General features: G+C 42.5%; 1 protein-coding gene across 2 annotated transcripts in view; it reads left to right on the top strand.

The window, feature by feature from the left end:
* Positions 1–18,272, top strand: part of ATXN3 (ataxin 3) — a 356,331-nt gene that overhangs the window by 123,311 nt on the left and 214,748 nt on the right. For both annotated transcript variants that reach the window (XM_078660070.1, XM_078660071.1), the window contains exons 6-7: positions 548–635; positions 12,839–12,971. In XM_078660070.1, the coding sequence (XP_078516196.1) occupies positions 548–635; positions 12,839–12,971 (221 nt within the window). The remainder of the gene's footprint in view (positions 1–547; positions 636–12,838; positions 12,972–18,272) is intronic.

Genomic DNA, 18,272 nt, shown 5'->3' with positions numbered 1-18,272 from the left:
ATTTTATGTAAAACAATTCTATAGCACTGCTGCACATAAAAGGTATTAGAATAATTTGCATAGACCAGTTGCAAAAGTTACCATATCATCATCTTTGATGAACCAAGCATTTGAGAGGTTAGAACAAGAAGCATAGGTTACAGAAAAAAATTCTAATGAAGAGGCAAAAGGTAGGTTACACTTGAAAATAGACATATTATGTAACAGATGTCCCAAGGTGTGGTCCAAACGTATTTTCATATGAACACTGTGCACCCCTGCGCAGGTACTTTTCAAAATTTTAGTGATAATGATAAGCTGAAACACAGCTCAGCCATGAGCCCAGGCAATTAATACACCAGCATCTCCACTATCAACAAATGGAGTTGCTCCCTCCACGTCTGCTCTTTATATTGATCTCTTATATACTCTTGTCAAATTTGCTGTCTTCGCACTGTGTCCCCATTTGGTTGTTGGTGTTGCTATGCCCTAAATACATGTTTGTATGTGAATGTAATATTGGTCCTCTTGCTTCAGCATTAATAAAATATTCTCTGCATTCTTTCAGTGGTTTAACTTGAATTCTCTCTTGACGGGTCCCGAGCTAATATCAGATACTTACCTTGCACTTTTCTTGGCTCAGCTACAACAAGAAGGTAATATGATAACTGTGCAGCTAAACACACAGGAACCAAAATAAAGTATTGCCACCTCTGGTGAAATTAAAAATCAGACATGATGTGTTGCAATTCTGGATATGGTCGCTTGATGGAACTTGAGTGTGTTAGCTAGGATTGAGCTTGGTAAACTGTACTGCCATCTATTTAGTGTACCTGCTAGGTATACATAACTTTGAAGTTAAATAAAACACTTCTACAGGAAAGCATCTGTATACAAAGGTGTTCGTGTTGTGCCCCTCCTTAGTGAAGAAGCTCAAATATACAAAATGTTGATAATCTGCTAAGTACTTCGTAGTAGGAACCCATCCAGTGAAGCTCTGGAATTCCATTGAATCCCATCTAGAGATTATCCTACTATGTTCTAGTTTAATGTTCCATACTGGACAACATGTGAACACAAGTATATAAAACACAACATACTGTCTAGCCATAAAGAAAAAGTAAAATTCAAAGAAGCACAAACTAAAAAGAAGAGAAAATAACATTATACCTAAACAGTGCTCAAGAGAGAATTTTATTTACATACTACACAACATATATCTAAAAATAGTTAGTCCGTCAACCTGCACAATCTTTCCTAACTAATCTATACTACTATTATAAAGAGAGAGCTGAAACCCTTGAGGCGGGTAATCTCAAGAAGTACAGCACCAATCACAACACCCAATACAGTATTGTAAAGGGGAGTTGCTGCAGATGGGCATAGGCTGTACATCTGGCCACCATATACATTACAAAAGGTCAAACAACCTTAGGGGTAAAGTAGTCCCTTGTGGGTGTTGGCGTTCTGCTGTCAGCGATGGGCGTGTCAAAGTAGCGATGGGCATCTCAAACTACACTTTGTGGGCGTCACCGTTGTCAGAGGGGCCTGGTCCAAAACAAAAAACGATAATAAAATAGAAATGGGGAATGTCATGGGGATTAGCATCCCACAATATTTTCTTAAGAGACTGCCTGCTTGCCACTTCCCTTTGTGTACTACTTTTTGCTATCCTATTTATTCTCTCTGCTAATCCAGGCCTGTTGTGAATATACGTTACGTTACGTTACGTTAAAAGTATTTATACCGCGCACGTTCACCAACGGTTTCATGGCGCTCTTGACAAAATAAAAACGGTGACCAGGGAGAAGGAGTTACTCGAATGCTGACTGGAATAACAGGGTTTTTAACAATTTGCGAAAGCAGTTATAACTGGGGCAGAGACGGAGTGCAGTTGGAAAGGAATTCCAGGTGGAGGGAGCCAAGACAGAGAAACTCAGCCCTCCATGCTTTTTCCGTCTGCATTTAGGGACCACAAGATAATTAAGAGATGTTGAGCGGAGATCTCTGTGGGGAACGTAACGAGACAGGCAAGATGAAATAAAGACAGGAGCAGAGTCAGAAAGGGCTTTGAAGATGGTACATCCAAGCTTAAAGGTGCAGCGCTTGGAGACAGGGAGCCAGTGAAGGTTGCGCAGAAGAGGGGTGACGTGCTGATGTTTCGGCTGGTGGAAGATCAGACGGGCAGCCTGATTCTGCACCAGTTGCAGCCGATGGAGGTGGAATGCTGGAATCCCCACATACAGAATATTAGCATAGTCGAGTCTGGAGGTGATAAGAGCAAGGATGACTAAGATCAAGGCATCTCTGGTAAGGAACCTGCTGATTTTACGAATCCGCCTTAGATGGAAAAAACAGGATGAGGTGACTGAGTTGATTTGTGGTCTCATAGAGAGGTCTTCAGAGATGATCACCCCCAGACTCTTCACAGTGCGCACAGGAGTAGGAGCCATCCCCAAAGATGAAGGCCAAAAGGTGGAATTCCATGGATTAGAGGAGCCTCCCACTAGTACGAGCTCTGTTTTTGTGGGGTTCAGTTTCAATTGACTGTGAGACATCCACTCAGCAATGGCCAGCATGGTAGACTGGAAATTAAGACAGGAGGAAGGAAGAGAATCAATGGGGAAGATTAACTGAAGATCGTCCGCATAGTTGAAAATTGTGGCCGGGGTATTGCGGAGGGAGGCTAAGAGAGGTTGTAGATACAAATTAAATAATAAAGGTGATAGCGCAGAGCACTGAGGGACCCCGCAAGTTTAAGATGAGTAGGGCGCAGAGAAAGTGGACAGATGGACTGCCTGAGATCGGTGGTCGAGGAAAGATCTAAGCCAATCGAGGGCCACCCCCTGGATGCCAGCATTGTTGACACGGTCGATCAAAATAGTATGATCGACCGTGTCGAATGCTGCCGACAGGTCCAAAAGGACAAGGACCTGTGGGTTTTTGTCAGCACCTTTCCTGAGGGCATCCATGACGGCTACTATGACCGCCTCGGTGGAATGGAGGGGTCTAAAGCCAGCTTGTTGGGCATCCAGGAAGGAGGATTTCTCGATAAAGGAGCTCAGGCAGCGGGTGACATATGTCTCCAGGATTTTCCCCAAATAGGGGAGGAGGGAAATCGGTCTGTAATTGCTTGAGATTGTGGGATCGGCGTTAGTTTTTTTTTAAATGGGTAAGACGGCTGCCTGTTTGAAGGAGTGAGGGACTACCCCAGTAGCTAGAGAGTTGTTGAGCAAAGCAAGTGGGGGGCCAGGACAGGCCAAGAAGGCGTCCCTCAAGATCTGAGGGGGGCAGCAGTCATTAGGGGAACCTGAGCTGACTTTATGGAGCAAAGAAGAGAATTCTTCTAGTGAAATTGGCGGGAACTCTGTCAGACGACTAGTGTTCATAGGGGGGGGAGGTGGGGATAAGGGAAATGAGGGGGGAAGGATATTATTTTTAATAGTTGTAATTTTATCAATAAAATAAGAATTGAGGGAATCACACAAGGTTTGGGTGGGTGGGGGTTGAGGTGTGACCCTGTCAGGCAGAGAAAGCTCGTTGATGATGGAAAAGATATCTTTGGCTTTGTTGTTGGAGTCCATTATCTTTTGGGAAAAGTAGGCGGATTTGGCTGTCAAGATCGATTTTTTGTAGGATTTTAAGAAGTCTATGTACACGAGTCTGAGTTGGGGATCGTAATTGCGCCTCCAGCGGCGCTCTGCCTGTCGGAGAGCAAGTTTGTCCGCTTTAAGTTGGTCAGAAAACCACCGCTGAGCGTCGTGAGGGCGCTTGGCTTTAATGGTTTTAAAAGGGGCAACTTTGTCGCAGGCAAGAAGTAGCCATGCTTCAAGGTGAACAGCCTGGTCAGCCACCGAGATCGAAGGTGTGGGAGAGGTGGAGGCCAGTGAGGCGTAAAAGTCGGTCAGATTTACTTTTTTCCAGTTACGAGCAGAAAAGTTCTTGACAGGGAGGGGGGGGCAGGATACATGAAGGTAGAGAAAGAAAGATATAAAGCAATGGTCAGACCAAGAACAGGGGAGTACGGAGGGAGGGGAGATGTCGAGATTAGACGTCCAAACTTGGTCGAGAATATGGCCCTTATGGTGAGTGGGGGTATTAATGTGCTGGTGGAAGTTCATACTGGTTAGAAGGTCTGTAAACTCTATGGAGGAATGGCTTTCGCGGGCATCAGATGGCCAGTAGTTGAAGTCACCAATAATCATGATGTTAGCATGATTAATCGCGAGTTGGGAGATGAGATCGCCAAATAGTTGATGAAAGAGGGGCATGTGGTTAGGAGGCCTGTAAGCAAGGACACAGACAAAGGCAGACTTAACAGAGGAAAATTTGAGAGAGAGGCAGTCAGTTTTGGGGATAGGGATCACAGTCAATTCTGAGAATTTGTGTTCGGAGCGGATAATGGCCGCCACCCCTCCACCGGTCTTCCCGGCAGGCCGGTTGGCTTGCATGATATAGTAACCTGTAGGAATTGCTGCGAGGATGTCAGGGACTGAGTCCTGAGTTATCAACGTTTCAGCTAAGAGGAGAATGTCGATGGCGCTCTCGTGTAGTAGTTGAAAGATCTCAAGCTGGTGACTAATTAGAGAGCGGGTATTAAGATAGTACACCAGTAAAGGGGTGGGTTTCTGAGACATGGAGGGGGAAAGGGCTAGGGAGGTATCGTGATGGGGAAGGGTTTCTAGGGCAGGGGTGTCAAAAGGGACAAGGATACCACAGTCCTGGGCAGCCCTAACAGTGCGGGCAGAAATAGGCCCTGAGGAGTTAAGACTTTGGAGATCGGTGGAGGAGTAAGTATGGGAATGGACATTACGACTGAGCCCTGGGCCTGGTCGGCCGCGGACGGGCGCAGACGGGCTTGACTTGTGCGCGACTTGGGCGCGAAGTCGGCGCTCCCGCTGCGCTCGTCCGCTGCGCTTCCACCATACCGCCATTATATACTGGAAGTGAGGGAGCACTAGACCGCTAACCTGCAATGAGTAGGTGCAGGGCGGAAGTGGTGTCACGAGCAGGAAGTGACGCTCCTCTAGCTGACCCTCCGCACAAACGGCACAAAGCCGGGGCGGAACGGGGCCACGAGCGAGTGAAAGTGCAGGTAAGAAAGGTCTTTGCAGTGTCACAACGTAAATGCACACATAAGGCTTTTAAAATAAAGTTTTCAAACATGCTATTAAAATCAGCAAATTTTAAAATAGAACAGCACCCACAGCAACACACATCCGCAGCCTAGATCGCCGCGTTTGTATAAGGGCGTCATGTGATGCCCAGCATCCACATAATTCCAAAACTCTCATTTCTGCAGAGCTAAAGCACACTTCAGTGTCCATTTTAATGGTCTTTGGTATGCCATTCTTTGTAAATACTATATTTAAAAACTCAGATACTACTCCAATAGTCACAAAACACTCGCACTTCACTGTGGCCCATTTAGGTTTGTAGTCCTCTAACATCACCATGAACCTCTCTGAGGCTAAGAGCAAATCAGATGGTCTAACTATATCCATTCTTAGTTTGAACCTCAGCTGATCTGGGACATTGGCTGAAGACCCTAAGCATTCCTAACACTCCTGCTTTACCACAGCTCACACATTGCAGGTAACCACTTACCAAATTCTCCATGTACCATCCATTCTGGGCCATCACGATCACTCACTTATTCTGTCCTTTGTCAGATTCCTCTCTAAATGCCTGTTGTATGCGAGATTAGCTACTTTTTCTCTGATTTCCAAAGGTGGGACCTTCCTCAACACATTTAAAAAATGTGTAACTCATCTTTAACATTCCAAAACTCTTTCTTACTATCTGACAATATTTACTTTTTTATAAGCCATAAATATATTTATTCAGTACTTTTTGTTTTAGGGCTGATAAACCCACACAAGGTGAAAAAGTGCTGTGCAATACGTTTCATTTACATAAAATATCTTGTCATTCACTTTAGTACAACAGAGACATTCTATCAGTCAAACAAGTCAATAGTACAAGATAAGGTGAACAGGCTAAGAGTAGTGAATTTATAGGAAGAAGAAGGATGCAGAAATGGTAAGACAATGATCCGCCTATGTCGGATTGAAACTAAGACATGTGCAGGCCTGAGTAGGGTGTGATTGAAACATGTGTTCTGTTAAACTTCAGCAAAGATGAAGATAAAGCTTCGTTAAGAGAGAGAAAAAGAAACATGGAATTATTAAATTCAATTTAGTGAATGATCTTTAAGCCTGGGTTGGAAAATTGTTAAGAGATTTACAGCACTACACATCTGGTAGGAGATGTGCTGCTAATTATTCACATTGTTCATAGTTCTGAAGTGCAAATTGCTATTCTGTAAGCTTTATAGCACAGTCAGCACATATCAATGCAAACAGATGCTCCTTCCGTGGCTATGAGACCTAAGCTATGTTTTGGCTTTACTTTGAAACTAATATATTCCTTAACTAAACATGTGCTTCTCCACATTAGTTCATAGTCCGCACAGACGGACTAAAACAGGCGAATCTTTGGTTGATGGAACATTGTTATGAAGTGGAAGGACATTATATAAGAAATAATTAGGTAGTAGATAGGTGCATGGTTCTAAGTTAGAGTTTTATTAATTCAAAGGTACTTATTTAAAATCATATAGTTTGAAGCATTTAGACAGCATCCCAAAAAATATCATGCACACAGTTTTGAAGTGATTTTATAAACCTAAAAAAAACTATTAAAATGGAGTATGAATTTCCCTTCCAGACATGCATGCCTAACAGCAAGCTTTTACCTGTCTGTAGGCTAAAGCCTCTTTGGGCCATACCAAAAACGTGTATGATGTCCGAATGATGGGGCTCAACATCTGCAGCACCCTCAAGCTTTACTTTACAGTATAAGAGGTGTGTTTTAATACTGAACTGAAGCTAAATGTTTTTCTAAACCTGCTTCTTAAATTGAACTTTGTCTCCTCTCTTGAACAGTAGATTTCTCCTTTTATAACTTATACAAATGCCAGAGAGGGGCTTCTTCTCTTTTGCCTATCATAAGAAGAGTGATGGAGATGGTTACTTAGAAAGCAAGTTTTAGGATGCATTTTCAACGTCAGTTTTTTTTAATGTTTAAATTAAAGTAGACTGAGCAGGCTTAAAGTATTCTGGTTGAGGCATGTACGGCTCTAGATACTCATGCTTTGCATAATCCTAGAGTTGGGTTTGGATGTGTGCATGTTGTTTCTCTTCTAAGAGCCTTTCGAGTCACTAGTAGTCTGACTCTGTGTCTTACTGGCAATGCTCATGGTCATACGCTCCATTGTTAGAGAGGGTTCTGACGTGTGCTCTTCTGCTCCGATTCAACACCTTTGTGCTGCGCTTTTTCTCAGTTCACACCTGCTTTCTGTTGGAATTATCACTTGCGGGCCACTCTCATCTGTTCGACGTCTTCATTTCCGTCGGAGCAACTCTCATTGGCTGAGGCCCGTGTGGGCCTTCGGAGTTTTACTTCGGTTTTCAGGCATTTCCCCCACTCCATGTCCGCTCAGTGATGGAACGGACACCTTTTGTTCCTGTCCTCGGTGTCGCGCTAAGTATCCTTGCACCGATCTCCACCAGGTCTGTAATCTGTGCCCCTCCCCTGAACACGACGAGACCAGCAACGAGGCTGCCACCCCTTTAGGTCCACGAAGACTTTACAACACCATTGACGTCTTGAAATGTCTTTAAGGAGCACAGACAATACACCAGACTTTTTGGACCCAAAGACATCCAAGAAGAACATTATGCACAGGCATCTGCTGGGTACGAAGGGACCTTCTCCCCCGATGACAGCTCTGAACTTCAGATGCAAGAACCAGCAGTGTGTATTGTGCCCCAGCACCTTCACATCGACCCTAGCAATCCACCACAAATGGTCGACCTCCTGTTCAAGGCTGACCTAAACTTATTGCTGGGCCAGCACTGCCTTTGGGCCCTGGTTGGCACTGACTGTCATCTTTAGACACGCCCAGCCCTTGCTGTGCATCAGAGAAACCCTTGAAGCTGCCTGATTCGGTGCTGATCACTCCTGCGTCAGTCAAGTCGAGCTTTAGAGCTGAAAATTTCGGCATCGAAACACCGGCCACTGTCGGCACTGAAACCTGCAGCATCTGACCCAAGATCTTCGGAGCCGAAAATATCTGCATCTGCGTCTGAGTCCAGCAAAACCACCCATGGATCGGGGTCTGCAGACAAAGACTGCAGGAAGAAATAGACATTTGACAGAAGCATATTGTGATCATCCCTACACAGGCCGTAAAATTACTCGATCTCCACACACTGGTGGTCAACCCTCCAAAAGGCAGCTATCTTTTGAAGCGACTTTGGACTTTCCAACTCCGCCCAAACAGAAAAAGAAGACTGACAAGGCCACAAGTCCTCTACACATTAACCCACCTCTGATACTGGTTTTATATCGCTCTCCTTCATCACCTGCTTCACCAGCTGTCCCTGTACCATATTCACCAGAAGGGTCATCTCATTCTGACATGGGGGGGGGGGGGGGGGGGGGAATGACGAGTGGCATGCTATGGATATCCCTCCAGAAGATGACCCATGGGATACTTATGACACTGACCCACCAGCTGATACAGAACCTGTTCTGTACCCTGCAAAACCATCCCCTCAGGGGACACTACTATATATCACAACTTTATTGGTAGGGCTGCCACCTTCCATAAGGTACAAGTACACAATGAGCCCCTAGAGGAACACTTCCTATTTGAGACACTTTCTTCTACCTACAAATACTAAAGGGTATGCTCCGGTACACCTCTTACATATTCAATGACACTTTAAGATCTAGTGTGATAACACCAAGGGTAGACAAAAAACACGTCCCCTAATGACCCTTACATACTTTAGTGGTAGCAATGCATGCAAAAGAGCCAATTCTCAAACATCTGGCGAAGCCCCTCCACCAGATAAAGCGAGCAAGAAAATAGATGCAGCTGGAAAACTGGCAACCGCACAATCCGTTAGTCACTGGTGTATCACAAATTCCATTGGCCTTCTCTCTAGGTATGATGGAGCCCATTGGGATGAGATGGGGGAACTTCTCCAATATCTCCCAAACTAACTCCAAATACGAACCTATAGCCTCTGAGGGAATATTGATTTTCAACACCCCTATATGTTGTAGTCTCACCTGTGCTCCTTTTTTTGCATGGTTGCCTAACACTTTTTGCCTGATGTTGGATACTTCTGGACTAAGTGCGCCCGGGTTTCCTGCTAATCATGTACCCAGGGCCAGTGATCTTTCCCCAAAACCGTACCTTTGCACCCACATTGGCACTTCTCTGGCCTACATACAAGTCCCATGTAAAAGGTACCAAGGGCGTTGTAGCCAGAGAAAGTCTCTGAGGGCTGAAGCATATATTATGCCAACTTCAGAGACTCCTCCTCTGACGCATAGACACTGCCAGTGCAGTCTGTGTACCAGGGGGAGACCCTAAAATTACAAGGCGACATGGCACACATCCCTGTGTGCCATTTCCACCAAAACACTGCCTGTGGCATAGGTCAGTCATCCCTTTAGCAGGCCTTACAGCCCTAAGGCAGGGTGCACCGTATCACAGGGGAGGACACAGTGTCATGAGCCCTGGGCCCCTACAGTAAATGTTCTGTTCACAGGCATTGTAAGTGCAGTAAAGCCATTTTAAAACCATGGGCTGGGAGTTTGGCACCACAACTCCACAGCTCCATGATGGCTTTAATGAAGACTGAGAAGTTTGGTATCAAACCTCTCAGCCCATTAAACTCACACTGATGCCAGTGTTGGATTTAATGCCAAATGCACTCATGGCATCTTAGAGATGCCCCCTGAAAAACGACCTGATTCTAGTGTCCTGGATGAGTGGCTGCTCGCCAGCTGCCTCTCCCAGGCATGTTCCTGGACCCCAAGGTAGAGAGCCTCCCGCTCTCTGGGTCCAGCGTATAGTGTGCACAGAGTCCAGTGGATCCCCAAAGGCTTACAGAGATAAATGTAGATAACACCTTATTCTGCATTTGTGATAGTATGGGCTTAGCAGTAAGGCGTTTTCAGAGGGTAGTGTTAAGCATTTATTGTTCACACTCAGGCAAGAAATGATGTCACACACTCAAAGACTTAACTCAGACCAATTATTTGTATAAAAAATATTTCTTTAGTTGTATTTTATTTTTAGAACCGAGCTGGACTTGGTAGAGGTAAGAAAAGTTGTACTTTCCAAAACAGGTTGATAAGAATATGCTAGCTGGATGATATTGGCTTTGTCACAGGTTTGTAAAACATTTGAAGATAGTTGACATTATGTTGTAATTACTTTGTGATTACCATAGACTACTTTTGGACACTCAATCAGCGACATCTCCACATAAATCACCTAAAGTTACTAGCTGTTCACCTAGCGCTGAAAGCCTGCCTTCCTCTCCCAAATAGCAAAGTAGTCCTTATCAAGTTTACTTGTTAACCATATATAATCTCGGAAAGCATGTGAGATCAAGTCCACTCCTTTAGCCCAGACCATTTGGAGGTGGGCTCTTCAATACAGCATTTACCTGTTAGCGTATTATTTCCCGGGAGTGGACAACAACTTTGTAGCTCTCCTCAGCAGGAGGCACCAACAAGTCCACTAGTGGGAACTCCACCTGAAAGTCCTCGTCCAATACTTCCATCGCTGGTGACAACCACAAATAGATCTCTTTGCTACAGCAGAAAATGTCAAATGCCCAGACTTCCCCTCCAGGTTTCCACACTCACAGTCCAAGCACAACGCACTTAGGATGAGTTGGTCAGGGATATTTATGTACGCTTTTCCCCTCTCTCCCACTGCTTACGTTTGTGGTTCGCAAATTTCAGCAGACATCTCTCACCCTCATCCTGTTGGCTACCACATGGACACGACAACCATGGTTCACCACACTCCTCGAACTGTCATTAGTTCACCACAAAACACTGCTGAACAGGCAGGACCTTCTCACACAGAACCATGGAGAAATCAGACACCCGGACCCCAGTTCCCTCAATCTTGTGATCTGTCTTCTGTAGTCCTAGAATTTGGTTACCTCATCAATCTCCCACAGCAATATAAAGACCTTCTTAAGGAGGCACGCATGTCTGATACTCTGGTCTTTTGCACTGCTAAATGGAAAAGATTTGTTCACTATTGTCATTCCGAACACATTGATCTCTTAGCAGCCACAATACATTGTCTGCTACTTATTTCATTTGCACACCTCTCGTTTAGCGTTTACATCTCTAAGGCTAAATCTAGCGGCGGTAACCGCATACCTACAAAATATGCAACACACTTCCCTATTCAGTATTCCAGTCATCAAAGCCTTCCTGGAAGGTATTATAATAATCATTTCGCGTAGGGTGCCACCAGCTCCCCCAAATGGAATCTCAATATTGTATTAAGATTGATGGACCCTCCATTGAACCCCTCCACTCCTGCCCCTTCCAGTTTGTATCCTGGAAGGTAATCTTGCTGGTTGCTGTCACTTTGCTTAGACGCGTCACTGAGCTTCACGCGCTAATTTTAGAAGAACCCTTCTTCCAAACACATAGGGACAAGGTTGTACTTCGCACTAACCCCAAATTTCTTCCAAAGGTGGTCTCACAATTCCACCTTAATCAGTCTTTGTATCTTCCTGCCTTTTTCTCCCAACCTGAAAGGGCTTTGCACATGTTAGATGTAAAACAAGCTCTCATCTAGTGACAGGACTAAATCATTTAGGAAGACACATCAACTATTTGTTGCTTTCTCAAAACCTAACAAGGGATAGGCTATTTCTAAAGTAAGCATTGCATGATGGATTGTTTAATGCATCCAGACTTTTATTCTAAAGCGAAAATAACCTTACCCATTCCTCCTAGATCTCAATCCACTCATAACAAAGAAGCCTCAATTACCTTCTTCGGAAATATACCTTTAGCTGACATATGTAAAGCAGCTACATGGTCCACACCAGATACAATTGCAAAACACTACTGTGTAGATGTACTGGCCCATTAACAAGCCAATGTGGGCCAAGCAGTGCTACGTACGCTATTTCAAGCTAACTCCCACAGGCTAAACCACCGATCATGGAGGAGGACTACTTTACAGTCTATGCTAAGCATGTGTATCTACAGCCTTGCATGCCTCGAATGGAATATGTTACTTTTCCAGTAAGCATCTGTTCATGGCATGTAGTGCTGTAGATGCATATGTGAACACCCTCGTCCTGGGATGCCTATGCTTTTTAGTTACTTTTACTATTTCTCACAAACTCATTTCATATGGACATCTCTATATACTTTGCTTCGCTTCATGTTTTATCCTCACCCACCGTACGTGAAAACAATTTTTACAGTGGAGTCTTTGACCAGGCGCATTACCAGCAAGAGGAGGAGTCCCACTACCTGATGACTCGAAAAACTTTCTTTGAAGAAAAACAACTTGCGCAAATCCGAGCCCAACTCTAGATGGGTGGGTTATGCTAAACATGTGAATCTGCTGCACTACTTGCCATAAACAGATGCTTACTGGTAAGTAACATTTTCCTTCTCCTCTATATCCCACCAGGTATGTCTAAAGTTTCAGAAAAGATGACCCATGTTGTAAAATATATCTATATTCTGGCTTATGATGGTTCTCAGTTTCAGTTTTATTAGAGAGTTAGACTTGAATTGTGTTTACTATTTCATCTAAACATAACTTAATGTTTGGGATACTGAAAGAACGTGACCGTGGCTGTATTTTTGTATACCTCCTTGTGTTCTTTGTTTTTTTTTTAAGACCTGTGTCCATGACGTGTTTTTGTTATTCTGTGTTCTAGAATGGCTTATGTTTGACTGTAGTTCGAAATCTGAGATTGATGTACTATATCCTCCCTAGGTTATTCTATATTTGTTATTAAGGGTAACCTCCCCGATTGTGAGGCAGACCAGTTGTTACAGATGATTCGTGTACATCAAGCTCAGCGACCAAAATTGATAGGGGAAGAGATGGCACAATCTAAAGATCAGAGGTAAGGTTAATAATAAAAAATATTTGGTGACTTGCGCAGGCAAATGTGCCACTCCTGCTCACATATGTAGTGTAATACATCATCTGGTGTATGGTTTATGGTCTCTCATCGCATAATTGAATTTGTTTCAACGAAGGTTCTCCAGTCCTCTTAGAGAGCAATAGAGCCACGTTGCAATACTTTATGCTGGAATGAGAGCTCTGCTGGGACTGAGGAAGTTTAACCCTGTCTTATAATGTTTGCACCAGCTCCATTTGCTTCTCAATGGCCAGTCGTTTTGCTTTAAGGCCATATGTATGATACATCACATTATTTTCAGATGCTACATTTAAGCAGGAATTTCATCATCCATAGACCCCCAATGATTTTTTAGTTCTGTAGGCCACCTGAGTTGTGTCCTCCATATGTATAGGCAAAAAAAAAATGAGGTGGAAAATCCTTTCTTGTGCAAAGTGTAATACTGTGCAACTCTGTGCCACTGCATCATCGCAGTGAACCATCGCACCGTAAATTTCAAGAGAGTGAAATCTGTCTGTTCACTCAGTAACATCTTAAGTTCTGGTGCCATTTTTTCCCCCCCAACAGTTGACAGCATACAGTCAACTGCGGCAGCAGAACAGGAGAAGGACCACACTGTGCAAATGCAGGACAAAATCGCCCCCACCCCTGGCCTATTTTATTGAAATAAGTCCTTTATTGCTTTAGAGCCAATTTAGAAACCACTGAGTGGAAGGCATAGTTATTTCAATTTTTTTTTTTCTTCTTTTTTTTTTCTTAAAAGCAAGTGTTTTGTAGAAATAGTGTTAGCCATATTGCTTCACCCATCAAACTAGGTAGGGACACACTCTTTATCTCTCCAAAATTAGGCCACTATTTCAACCATGAAAAATGGTAACGAGCATAATATAGGGAGTACGGGATCTGCTTTTGATTTAGACATGCGATGCTTGTCTGGTAATTTCCGCAGCAGTACAATAGAAAGAGGAAGTCTACTGTTGCTCTATGTTCTGAAGACTACCTTCAAGGTAAACATGTATAACTTATTTTGTTTGAATTGCAGACTGTCTAATAAATATGGATTTCAACATAAAATACCCAAGATGTATGTTTCAAGTACATTTTAAGATACCTATTGCACTCAAGAATGAGAATTCATAACACTTTTGGATGGTCAAATGTGTACTGATCTAACACGCACGCACACAAACTGACCCAAATGCACCTAGGCACCACTCTCATAGAAAATACTTGCACACAAGTCCCTCCTTCCCTTCCTCTTTCTTTTCTTCTCCCCCGTTTCCGTACCTTCTAAGCAACAAAACTTAAGCTGACTGTAATAAAGTAAATGGAGATTACCTATCTTTTGCTAACTGTGGAGTCCCTTTTATTAGTCCTGAGTAGGCCATGGCAAGCTGTTCTACTTTGTCATTTAAGAAGCTTAAAGTCAGTTGTAAAGTGTGTAGCTAGGGCTTGAATAGGACACAGTCTTGAGCTGATGGTGAGCAGTGCCCGCTGAGACATTTTAGAGGAGCTTGTGATTGATGGAGGAGGATTTACACCAGTATTGCCTACTTACGAGCCATGAGGTCACTGCTCAGCTGCTCGTGAAACCAGAATTTTTCAAAAGTGCAAAGAATACCCTCAATAGGCCTTTCCCTCAGTGTTTCTCAGGATCATCAGGATGTTATGCTGTTGGGAGAGTAATTATATACTGCAGATAATTATTAGCTATAAAATAGAATTGTGATTGTTTTTGGGCGTATAGGCCCCGTCAATACGGCATGATGTATATTGGGTCCAACATAAGAAACGGACTGGATATTTGGAATTGATAACCATATCATAATATTTCACTTAAAGGATTTTGATTGTTGTTTGAGGACAACAAGTTTATCACAAGATTTAGAAGCACAACATCAATATTTATTGCAAAGAGGAAATGATCTCCTTATAGCACCATACTCTTTATTTGCTACGAGAGATTTATGAATGTCCTGAAGAAGTTCGGTTCGCAGAACGAAACGCGGCGGCTGTGGCTTACTTATAAAGAAAAATAAAAGCATTTAAGAAAGAATCACATTCATCTCTTCGATATGGACTCAATGTGAAATTATCTGATTTTACTTATCTGGAAGGTGGTGTAACTTCAATATAAGAGATACATAAAATAGAATGTTGTGCATATTCTAGATGTGCGTGTCCAATTTCCTTTTATCACATATATTTCAGTGAAATTTGAGAATAGAACCAGGATAACTGATAGTGAAGGATGTGGAGGAAGGGTAGGACATGAGGTCCATTATAACCAGGGCTCCCTGTTTTCACTCATTTTTACAGGAAACCATTTGTTTTTATGTTTGTATTTATTTTTAAATGTAGATAAAAATGGAAATTAGATTCTTTTTTGAGTGATGATTCTAAATGCTGTCAGCCGTGACTGCTTGAACAATATCTGTGTGGATTGATAAGGGGTTATAAGTTAAAATAAATTTAATAAAGAGTCTTAAACAACAGTAGATGTGCAAAACCTTGATACTAAACATTCATGTTTTCATATACTTGCACTGATTTATCATCTGTGGGTGTTCATATCATTGAAACCCATCAGGCGTTCAAGCATGAATCCAAATTTCTCAGTTACATAAATGTGAAAATATACTAGTTTCAACTTAATTTTTGACAAAACCCATAATAAATATAGATAAATACAGATAACATTAGCAACAAATAAATATGTTTAAATACAGACGGAAATGTCCCAAAAAGAAATACCATAAAACTGGCATCCCTAATTATAACCCTTCTCTGTACAACATGGAAAACTCCGAAGAGTTCATGCTCTCTTAGATAGGATGTATACTGATATTAATGCTTGCTTGTGTTTTTTTTAGCTTTCTACTGCAGTTTTGATGCTTAGTGCCATTATAAAAACACTTGTTATATTACCCTACTTGGTAGTACTCCTCCTATGAGCCACAAAAGGATAAAAAGACTTGAACTCTTCACCATGATTCAGACATCTGTCCCCGCATCACAGATCTGAACACTGAGCCTTTAAACCATCTTACTGGCTTATTCTAGAGAAATAATCAAAGGTAAAAGGCAACATGTCGCCTGTTTCAACTTTGTATTACATTGGTTATAGTAAATACGTGCTGAAATGGAAATAGTAATAATCTTACACAGAAATAGTCCTCATTGGATATTTTAATGTTTTGCCCTGTAGAGGGGAAGAAAGGAATACTGATTCACACAGAAAAGCCCAAAAAGGATTTATTGTGAAGTAGGAAATTTGGCTAATTTATTATCAGTTGTAATAATATTTATAAATATATATATATATATATATCATGCTTGAAAATTATGGATTTATTTAAATAAATTGCATTTTGCACTGTATTTACAGCCAGTCTTGAGAAATTCTGGGGATATATTCTTTACACAGGATATTGATTTTACCCACTTGGGTTGTATCGGGTCAATTCCCACGCCAATGTTTTTTGATTTGAATGAATCAATGAATTTGAATGAATTTCTGTCCAACGAGGGTTGTTTAATAGCCATGATATTATCATATTAAGTACTTTCTTTATTGATTCTAATATTGTATTATATTTTATCTTGCCGTTTTACTTTCTGTAATAAAAATGTTTATCAGCATGTTCTAGTCTCAATATGAATGATGAAATGTCAGGCTTTACAAACTAGCGCGTTGATTACCACGCACCCAGTATTTTCTCTGTGTTTAGTAAATCTGGCTGTTGTTACTATCAATCATGTAACAGGGTTCTGCACACTTGCACTTTAAAAATAAACTGCTGCTTTAATAGCGTCATGTGACCAAGGCCTCTGGGCAGGCCAAAACGTTATGCTGGTGGCGAAATTAAAAAACGAATAAATTATTCACCTTCAGCCTGGGTCGGCTCTCGTTTCTTGTCTCCGGTGGAGTCCTTTTCGAGGGAGGTCTGCTGGAGGTGCTGGTTCGAGGATTTGATTGATATATATATATATATATATATATATATCTCTCCTACTGGCGGTCGCCAGTAGGTATATATAGTTAGGATTTTTTCTCTATGGGATTTTTGAAAATTCTATGTCTAATAACTTTGGCGTTTGTGGACGGAATTGGCTGAAATTTTCAGGAAAATGGAACATTTTGTTTCTGAGCAGCCCCTGAAAATTTGGGGGGGTTTCGTCAAGGGGGGGCCGAGAAAAAAGGGGGGTCCCAAAACGCGTTTTTCCCATGTTAATTTCCATAGGGCGGTTGGCCTCACTTTTAGCCCGAACGGCTGAATGGATTTGCACGAAACTTGGCAAAATTGTAGGGACTGGTAGCCCGATGTGCCTTTGCTAGGTCTCAATATATGTGCTCCAGTGGATTTTGAGAAATTAACGTTCAAAAAAAGATATATATCTGTAACAGCGCTCCGGGCAGCGATCCGGTTCGCGTTACGGAGCATTGCGATGCGAAGCTGATTGGCTCTCCGGTGTCTGTAAACATTCCAAACAGTCCGTAGCGGCCGCCATCTTGTCTCTCGGTAGGATCGAGAGACAAGAGGAGGCCAAAGCGAAGGGGCAAATGACCATAAGGGGGCATAGTAGATCCTCCCAGACCCCCTAGGTTTGATGTGGAGGCTTTAAAAGGGCCCCGCGGGGCAAAAAAAACCAGAAAAAAAAAAATGTTTTTTTTCGTGGGGTGCGCCCGGTACGCGTAACGGAAAGCGGACTGGGGAGCGTACTACAAGGAAACAAGAATGATTGACTTTTAACTTATTGTATGTTTATAGACTTTTTATTTTATTTTTTTGCTGAGTGACGTCTCGGCCTATCTCCACGGGATGCAGTCCCTACCATCTCGGCGTTTAAGCCCAGGGGGACGTATTTCTCATGAGGGGTTGTTCCTAATGTTTCTATTTTAGCGAGGTCAAAAAGAGATCCCATTAGTGGCCTACTGATTTTGCTCGATCCCTTTTGTTTTTTTACACGTTTTTTCACTATCTGCAAAGACTAAACAGAGTATTGCGACTCTGTGCTTGTTTGTAAATAGAGAATGAACCAAAGAGAACCAATTCTAAAACAGTAAATGCTTGGATAACAATCAATCAAATGGAGAGAGAAGCAGGCACGACGGATTACAACGGGGGCAAAGGCCTGCGTTAACTACCCTTCACTATCTGCAAAGAGAGAGTACTCCTAATAGAAATGAGGGGGGGCAGCATTCAAAGCAGATCAGTGTGCATAAACACGAAAATGTTTTTACTTACCACGTACTTGACATTCGACAGCTTATGATATTTG

Source organism: Lissotriton helveticus, chromosome 9 (assembly GCF_964261635.1).
Source record: "Lissotriton helveticus chromosome 9, aLisHel1.1, whole genome shotgun sequence".
NCBI classification, from domain to species: domain Eukaryota; kingdom Metazoa; phylum Chordata; class Amphibia; order Caudata; family Salamandridae; genus Lissotriton; species Lissotriton helveticus.
The sequence above is the reverse complement of the archived record's forward strand: the minus strand, read 5'-3'. Positions and strand labels throughout refer to the sequence as shown.